At 49.1% G+C, this 9,249-nt stretch overlaps 1 protein-coding gene across 1 annotated transcript in view; it reads right to left on the minus strand.

Annotated features, from left to right (window-relative positions):
• The window catches only part of AGBL1 (AGBL carboxypeptidase 1), a 362,219-nt gene extending 353,250 nt beyond the window's left edge, over positions 1 to 8,969 (minus strand). The window contains exons 1-4 of the mRNA XM_065412235.1: positions 8,906 to 8,969; positions 6,613 to 6,759; positions 5,465 to 5,596; positions 2,180 to 2,273 (exon numbers count right to left, since the gene is read on the minus strand). Of these exons, the coding sequence (XP_065268307.1) occupies positions 2,180 to 2,273; positions 5,465 to 5,596; positions 6,613 to 6,736 (350 nt within the window). The 5' untranslated portion in view covers positions 6,737 to 6,759; positions 8,906 to 8,969. The remainder of the gene's footprint in view (positions 1 to 2,179; positions 2,274 to 5,464; positions 5,597 to 6,612; positions 6,760 to 8,905) is intronic.
• Between the last annotated feature and the right edge of the window lie 280 nt (positions 8,970 to 9,249).

Genomic DNA, 9,249 nt, shown 5'->3' on the forward strand with positions numbered 1-9,249 from the left:
AACTGTCAGTGTGGACAGACTGCAGCGCTTTCCCTACTCAGCTGCACAGGTTTCACTCACAGCGCTGTACATCTGCAAGTGTAGCCCAGGCCAAAGGGAGGATCCATGGAGATTACAGAAGCTGCAAAGCAGCTCCAGGTATTTAGCACACTATCGGAAGGCCGAAAATGCAGCCACAGCAGAAGTTAATTGAGTCCCACTAACAAGGCAACTGCAGGAAGCTGTACATCTGTTGGGCCCGCTTGGTCTTAAGAACCAAGCAGCTAGCAAAGCAAGCAAGTCAGCCAGATTCCCAAAAGCCTGACAGATGTAGGACAAAGAGCAATGTGTGCCATTGTTACACTGTATTTAAAGAATGACAGCGTCATGAGTCAAGGTGTACGCTGATCACCTCAGGTGGTGGGAAGCGATTCAAATCACTTCCCCATGAAAAGTGTATAATTGGCCAGGTGCATTATTGTGAGATTTGGGCTGGTTGTTAGGTCACCTTCTCCTAGAATACCAGGTATTGGCCCTTGACAGGGACAATATGCTGGGCCTAACTGACCAATGGTCTCATTCAGCATGGTAAACTGATGACCTAGTTGGTTCAGCACGTATCAGAGTTCCAAGTCCACGCACGTCCATCTGCTCTTCCTCCCTTCTAGACCTTTCGGCCTATAACTAGTGCCCAGCCTGTACCCACCCTACCTGCCAACCACAGGGCCACTAACAGCACCCACACAAGGGCCACCCCCTCCGTCTAGCGTTACAGACTCTCCTGTCTGCCTCTCTATCGTCCATGACCCTTGCTGAGACAAGTCAGAGTGAGCATAGGCTCCGACTCCGTGGGTGCTCCGAGGCTGGAGCACCCACAGGAAAAAAATAGTGGGTGCTCAGCACCCACTAGCAGCCCTGCCGATCAGCTCCTTCCCCTCCCTCCCAGTGTCACCCGCCTCCTGCTTTCAACGGCGTGCAGGAGGTGCTGCGGGGAGGGGACGGAGCTAGGGCGGGGCACGCCTGGGAGAAAGGTTGGGGTGGGAAGAGGCAGGGTAGGGTGGGGCCTTGGGGGAAGGGTTGGAATGGAGGCAGGGCCTGAAGTGGTTAGGAGGTTGAGCACCTGTGAGAGTGAGTGTACACCGTGTGTTCAAGCAAGTATTTGAGCATGCAGCTGTCTGTGTGAGTTGTGTACACCGGGTACTATGTGAGCAAGCACATGGCTGTGTGAGCTGTCCACACTGGGCACTGCACAGACTTGTATGCTGAATATTGCATGAGCAAGCTTATGACTGTGTGCCTGGCTGTGTGAGCTGTGAGTGTAGGGCACTGCACAGACATGCACAGTAGCAGCCTGTGTTCTCTCTCTGTTGTTTGTAGCAGGCTGGGCTGGTGCAAAGCCATTGGTGTTTGTTATCCTCACCCATGTACTCCTTCCCCATTACAGGCATGCAGGCCTCATAAATCTTACCCTGAGAACTGGCTGGGGACAGGGCCGGGGCAGACAGCTGCATGGCTAATTTTAGTGGCAAGCTGGAGAAGCAGAGCAGGTTTAGTCTCTACAGAAAAAAGTCACTTTGAAACAACATTTGCCATGTGCTTAAAAATAGACCCAGACATTAGGATTTTATTGGAGGTGGCAGGGGTCCCATCCCATTAAAAGCCCCACTTTGGGCCAATCACAACTCTCCATCTGAGAAGGGCTGGGCAAAGCTCTGCTTTAAGACAATCACTGCATCACTCGGGTCAAGTGGAGCAGAAGCCTGCTGCAGCGTGACACAAAGGGCTTGTTACCATCAGTTGCTGAGAGGGGCTGTCTCCACCTTACTCCTAACGCCTCACCACACTGGGGAGCGAGGGACGGATGCTGGGACCTGAACTCCATTCCCCAGCATGGCAGTGTGATGCACCGGGAATCCTCAGGGCCCAGTGACAATTCGCTGAATGTTTTTGTACCTCTAAACATGTTCATTTCACATTTGCAGTGAAGTTGTGTCAGTTCTGATTTCATTTTCTTTACAAGTGGCACCAAACTCCCGGTTCCAGACACCCCTAGAACTTCAGAAACATTTGGCTCCAGGTCTGGCTCTGACCAGTGCAGCTTGTTCGAGCTCTGATCTAAACCTGTTCATCCATCTGTATATTTGGCATATTAACTACATTCGGACAGACCCAAATGGACTCCCTTGTAGCTGCTGCCTACCTGACTGTCCTGGAGTGTTTCTTGGTGTAAGGAGTGATGACTTTGAAAAGCAGCTCCATGGCGCCATTAATGCCTAGTTTGGTTCCTGCAGAGACTGTGACAACAAAAGAGACAGGGAGTTAGATCCAGAGCAGTACGCTTGGGTTGCTGGAGTTACAGGTAGAGCAGTGAAGAGAGGAGGAGCTGCTGGGATTATTAGAAGATTCTCTGGGCTTCCAAATGGGTCTCTTTGACCATTTTACAGATGTAGAAACTGAGGCACATAGAGATCAAAGGTCACAGAATGACTCACAGGCAGATTCAAGACTAGAACCCCATTCTGCTAACTCTTAGCCCTGTGCTCATTCAAGTAGCTCACAGTTGCCTCATCATTTGTAGAAGATGTTGCACTCTCTAGAGACAGGTTAGGGTTAAATGGAGCCAACCAATCCACTCACAATTTCCAGGGGCAATTCCATGCACGTGGAATATCTCCTAGGGACTTGGAGTGCGATAGGAGAGAAGGATTTCTTTCCTTTCTGCACTAACCCCGGTTTTTTCTGCTCTTGGGATAGGTACTTCAGAGTGCAGATGGAGCCCCACCTCAACCACTGCTATCTTTAATTCTTCCCTTGGCAATGCTGTTAACTTTTGCAGGCAGACACAGTGGTGTATTGGGGAAAGGGCTGCACAGAAATTGGCTGCTTGGCTTTAAAGCTAACCTACAACAGTCCATCATCAAACCTCCAACCTCACACGGAGAGGGGAGAGCAGGGGAGGTTCAGGGGCTCGAGTGCGTGAAGCTAATAATGGGGGCTCTCTAGGTGAACAGGGAGGGCGTACAGCCCAAAACAGTTAAGTGCTTTGAAAAAGGACAGTTTATTGTCCTAACAGGGGGAAAGAATGAGAAATCAACGTCCCCATCAGCAGCCAGCGGGAGTCTTGGATGCCTGCCCAAGGCTGGGGTTTTTGGCTGCTTTGTAACTAACTATCCCCACTGGCCAGAAAGCTGCCAAAGGGCCCATCAGCTTATGCGGGTCTCAGCCAAGTCATCCTGCTGATGGAGAGTCTTGGAAGGCTCCCTGGCTACTTTCACAATAGCAAACTATTCATTGGGACAGTGCAGCGTACAAGGCTGCTTAAACTCGGCTCCCCGCAGACTGGGAGGCATGCTGCACACAGGGCTGGCAGCCCACGCTGGGAAAGGAGCAACCCAGGACAATAAGCAGCTACAGTGAGATCTTAACAAGGCCAGGCTGGCTGCTTAGATTCCTACCCCCAAGGAGCCTTCAGGGTGTTATATGCTCCTGGGTTCTCTACTGCTCTAGTCAATTAGATCAATGGTTCTCAAAGCCAGTCCGCCACTTGTTCAGGGAAAGCCCCTGTCAGGCCGGGCCGGTTTGTTTACCTGCCACGTTTGCAGGTTCGGCTGATCGCGGCTCCCACTGGCTGCGTGTTCGCTGTTCCAGGCCAATGGGGGCTGCAGGAAGCGGTGCAGACCAAGGGACGTGCTGGCCACCCTTCCCGCAGCCCCCATTGGCCTGGAGCAGTGAACCGTAGCCAGTGGGAGCCGCAATCGGCCGGACCTGCGGATGCGGCAGGTAAACAAACCGGCCCGGCCCGCCAGGGGCTTTCCCTGAACAAGCGGCTGACCGGCTTTGAGAACCACTGAATTAGATGACTTGGAGGGAGGGAAATTCTCCAGTTCTTCACCACATCCGTAAAAGCCTGGGCCTATCCCAGAACAACGCCCTTGTCCTGGCTGTGTACAGATGTGGCACTGAACTAACAGAGCCAGTGCTGCATGGGGTGGAGGAGGTAGGACGTTCTGAGGCACTGGGGTGGGATTCACCAGGGGAGCTTGTGCAGATCCTAAGGATTAGGCCTATACAGCACAGCACAGTGATGAATTCCCCCTCAGGCCCTTGGTGGGACATAGGAACTCAGTGACAGGAGAGATTTTGACTATGAAATTGGGGGGCAGCGGGGATTGGGAACAAAACGTTTGCATTTTTGCACCAGCTTCTTATGGAGATGCTTAGGTACTATTTCAGTGGGAGCTTAGGGTCACTTTAATGAACTAGAGAGTGTGTTTGCAGGGCTCAAGGTCCTGACACGAACGGAAAGGGTTAAAGGCCACAGTGCAATGGGCTAAAGTCTCTGAATTGGGATGCAGGTGCACTTAATGAGAGCAGAGGGAGTGTGGAAAGGGGCTCAGTGTGGGAGGCAGCTCTGGGTGAAGCTGCAGCTCTGTAACCCAAATTAAGACACATTTCAACTGTTGTCTCTATTACACTCACCCTTTCGAATGCTGCTTATCTCAGGCAGAGGGACTGAATGCTGGGAGCTGGCTGCCTGCCTGAGAAGGCCCATACAGTAAGGCCAGCTCCTGTGTAAATACAAGACCTAGAGGGCTGCCAGCCAGTAACGTTAAATCTTAGGAGGAAAGGTTTGGAAAGCTGGATGTGTACAGCTTGGCCAGCCAGTGAGGTGAGTATAGAGCAGGGGAGAGGGGAATATGACAACCATCTAGAGTTATCTGCAGGGGGAAAGTAGCCAGGAGGGAGAGGAAGTGGTTAGGTGATGCAAAGGGATGCAACAGAATGAAAGTGAGCAAAGGAAAATTTGTACTGCCTCTCAGAAAACATTTCCCCCTGGGGAAATATCTGAATGCACAGTGGTCTTTTGAGGGAAGAGCTAGGAATCCCAATGCTTGAGTCACTGAACACTGGAGAATACAAGAGGGAGGATGGCTCGGTGGGTACGGCTCTAGTCAGGGACTCAGAAGGTCAGGGTTCAGTCTGTCACAGACTTCCTGTGTGACCTTGGATAACTCATTTGTCTCTGTGTGCCTCAGTTACCACTCTGTACAATGGGGATAATAGCACTTCCCTAACTCACAGGGGGGTTGTGAGCATAAATGCATTAATGATTCTGAGGAGGATCGTATTAGGGGCCATGTGAGTACCTAAGACATCTAGAATAGACTGAAGGGAAGGATCCTGCATCGTTTGGACTGAATGTTGGGGTTTTTTACATGGCTGTTTTCTATCTTCTATAGTCTTTGGATGAGTAGGTTCAATGAATCTTACAGTGAAAGATCCCTCTGAGAGTTACCCTTCTATGAGAGCATACCTAGAGCTATGCTAGCTGTTGCATATGCTCCTATCTGTTATCAAACATAGATGCCAATAGGCTGCTTATAGATGCACGTCTCTGTAGCAGAGGGACCATTAGCTTGCATTGTAGCAACTGCAGAAGGAGTTCCGACTCTCACTGGCATGAGAAATGGAAAGGAGCACTTACCACTAGAGGCGTAAACCCGCAGGACCCAGAGACAGTGGATGAGATTCAGGTGGTGAGTCAGATTTTTCCTTGCCATGCTCAGTGTCACATCAATTGCCTCCAGTTTCTGCACTTTCAACCCAAACTTCCTGTCTGTGAAAGCAAACAGGAAGGAAAGGATGGTAAATAAAGAGTGGCTTTCACAGTGACACAGAAATGCTGCATGCTGTGGTTTAATCACACTGCGTCCTTCAACAGGAGTTTTATAGGAAGATCTCAAAGCATTTACAAACAGCATTTATTACTAAGGCCTCACAATACCCCTGTGAGGGAAATCAGTATTCTCCCCCTCACTTTTACACATAGGTAAGATGAGGCCCAGAGGAGTCTGGTGACTTGTCCGGTGTCACATTTTTCATATGCAAAGAACAGCCATGTAATTTCGGTTTCAATGACCTATTTTAAGTTAAGGGGAACAAGACAGAACTAAAGTAAAGTCTCCACAAAAAAGAGCTATGTGGGTGCATCTCCTCTATAAAATGCTGCATCAAAGCTCTGTCTCACAAAATGGCAGCTGTTTTTGCAGATGGCCAATTGCCAGAAATGTAGAGGTGCAGTACCTAGAAAACAAAATCATAAAAATGGTAGAGCTTCCCAGATAACTCTTCCACTGAACGTTGGGTGTGAAGAACAAAGCTCAGGCATCCTAGCTGTGCTGGACAACAATTTCTCTGAGGATAGAGACACAGCAGCAAGTGAAACATGTTTTTGAATGTGTTATTGGGATACAGAAACCAAGTCACAAGAGAAGGAGCCTTGGTAAGTGACCAAGTTTTGTATGGGAATCACTTACTGCCCAGCTGGGCTTTATCAGTGACACAAAATGCTGTTCAGGAGCTCAGAATGAACTCCATTATAGAATCTCTCTGACCTGGATCTCCATCAGCTGTGCTTATATTCTTAGTACAAACTTCTAGCCACTGGAGGGGGAAACCATTATGAGGTCTTACAATACTCTGCCCCACCCCCGAATCACCAAGCCAGCATTCAGTGCAAAGTGTCCTGACTTGTTAAAACACTGGTAGATTCCAGTACTGACCTTTACTGTGACCTTTGGAGCCTTCTGCTCCTCCCTCCCCATCCTTTAAGTAATAATGGCACAGCAATACCTCTTTGGCCTACTTTAGCCAGCAGGCGAAGCAGAGGTAAAAGGATGCTGTAGTCTGGCTGGGCTGTCTGTGCAGCATTCATCAGAGCCTGCAACAAAGCTTCACTCCCCCCTTTGCTGATCATGTAGTGAATTCGTCGGTCTGTTCCTAATGGGCAGAAAATTTAAAAGGAGGGATAGTCAATAACTTTCCTGTCGCAGAGCTTTAAACATAGCAATAAGTGAACATTATATGATTCAGAGGATGCTTATCAGACCTAAAGAAGCCCGCTACATGACCCTTCTCTGGTGTTTTCTTGCTCAGACCATTATAAATAAAAGGGCATTTGCAAAATGTACATCTGGACTTGGATTTCAAACACCCCCCAGAGTTTGAAGCTGTGGTTCAGGCCCATCTCTGCTCTATATCAAAACCATGCGTGATGCTGCTTCTTGCTCCAGCTGCTATTATCTATATAAGCCACCACCTGCTGAAGCTTTCAGTGTGCATTGAAACGGGCTGGAGAAGAATCAGCAGAAACACTGACAGATTTCAAAGAAGTGCACTGCTCCGTGATCTTTCCCTAGATATTGTAAGTTAAATAAGTGAAGGGAAAGAGTTTCAACAGTGCCTAGGATAGGGGAATGAATCCTAGGAAAGCTTTGGTGTCAGCCTCCAAACAAATAAGGTCTCCAGAGAAACCAAATGCTAACCCTCTGGGTCCTACTGTGTCAACAGCTCATAATCCAGAGGCATCTTTGGCCAGCTGTGAAGTTTTCTACTGGAAACCCAGGCTGGGAGTATTGTGGAAGCAGTACATTCAGTCCCCGGGGGGCTCATATCATCCACACTGAATCCATCTAGCCGATTGAAGAATGATATCGACTCCAACAGAGAGTCACAGCTGCTGTTATGATGTCTCTGATGGAGTTGGGGGGAGGGGGAGAATGTAAAGTAGGAGCATATGAGGCTTGCACTAGGGATGTAAAAACTACACACACACAGAGTCCTGCATTTTGGCAACTAGAGTTAGTTGGAAAAATTTCAACTAAAGGAAATTTTGATGAAAAATTAAGGTTAAATGCTCTGTTGGCAACTTATTTTCCCTTCACGTGGCCCGGACACCCTGAAGAATCATCTTCACTGTGAACATGCAGATAGAGGAGACTTTGAAAATAATGTTGTCTATGGGTGTGGGGGTTTTGGATTACTACACCCATGCAGGAGATTTCATACCACTGAAGTGAAGCTGAGGAGAAGCTGTTCATTTCCCTGACAGTTCCAAGTACTTTTTCTTTCTGAGGGGAAATCCACTACAGCAGTGTTTCCCAAACTTGGGACGCCATTTGTGTAGGGAAAGCCCCTGGCGGGCTGGGCTGGTTTGTTTACCTGCTGCGTCCGCAGGTCCGGCCGATCGCGTCTCCCACTGGCTGTGGTTCGCTGCTTCAGGCCAATGGGCGCTGCTGGAAGCAGCGCGGGCCAAGCTATGTATTGGCCGCCGCTGCAAGCAGCTCCCATTGGCCTGGAGCAGCGAACCGCGTCCAGTGGGAGCCGCGATCGGCCGGACCTGCAGACGCGGCAGGTAAACAAACCGGCCCGGCCCGCCAGGGGCTTTCCCTACACAAACGGCGTCCCAAGTTTGGGAAACACTGCTCTACAGAATCAAATTGCTGCAACCCAGGAGGCTGTCTCCTGCTCATAGCTCATGGTTCTCTCTTTCCAAGGGGGCTGGTGACTGAATGTTTCCAGCGTTCAGCTCCCTGAGAAGGCTGAAACATCTTGAGAAGCAGTTAAATTAATGGCCACCTTTGAAAATCATGGGAACATTTTTTCCCCTCTTTCACCATGTGATAAAATTATATAGTAGGGGGGAGGGGTTGAGCAAGGAAACCACCCTCCCCCATCTTCCATATAAATAGGAGGAAAAGCTGAAGGGCTATTCACACAAACTAGGCCGAATTGATCTAGCAAACACCTGACAGAGAAATGTGGATGTATGCTCTGTGTCCTGTTTTAGTCCCACCCATCTTCACTCTACAAGACAGGAAGGATGGTTCAGTGGTGGGGGTGTTAACTGGGACTCAGGAGACCCAGATTCAATTCCCAACTCCACCCAGATTTCCTGTATGACAAGGCAAGTCACTTAGTCTCTTTGTCTCAATTCCCCATCTGTAAAATGGGGATAATAGCACTGCCATGTCTCATGGGGTGTTGGGATTGTAAAGACATTTCAAATGTTGTGAGGTTCTCAGATTCTAAAACCAAGAGGACCATATAAGTACCTAAAATGAGACATTAAGGCATCAGTACTTACCAATAGACAGCAGGTCTGTGAGAATGCTGAGAATGTTGAGGATCACATCCTTGTCACAGGAGCTCTGCAAGAGGAACACAAATGCCCATCTTGATGGATGAACTCAATATAGTAAGGCAAGCAGTCTACTTTCCAAGACATTCAATGCTATGCAGGGCTAGATTAGAGTGCAGAGGTCTCTGGGGACCAGAGGCATTGCTGTCCCACTTGGATAATGGGTCCTCCTAGACCCATATGGGCAATGGGTGTCGGTGGCCCCAGGCTAATAATGGATTTTAATGGCCACCTGGTGTCATATTAATCATACCACATAAAAAGTGGTGTTTAAGACATGGAGGGTAGCA

The sequence above is a fragment of the Emys orbicularis genome, chromosome 10, assembly GCF_028017835.1.
Source record: "Emys orbicularis isolate rEmyOrb1 chromosome 10, rEmyOrb1.hap1, whole genome shotgun sequence".
Classification (NCBI taxonomy): domain Eukaryota; kingdom Metazoa; phylum Chordata; order Testudines; family Emydidae; genus Emys; species Emys orbicularis.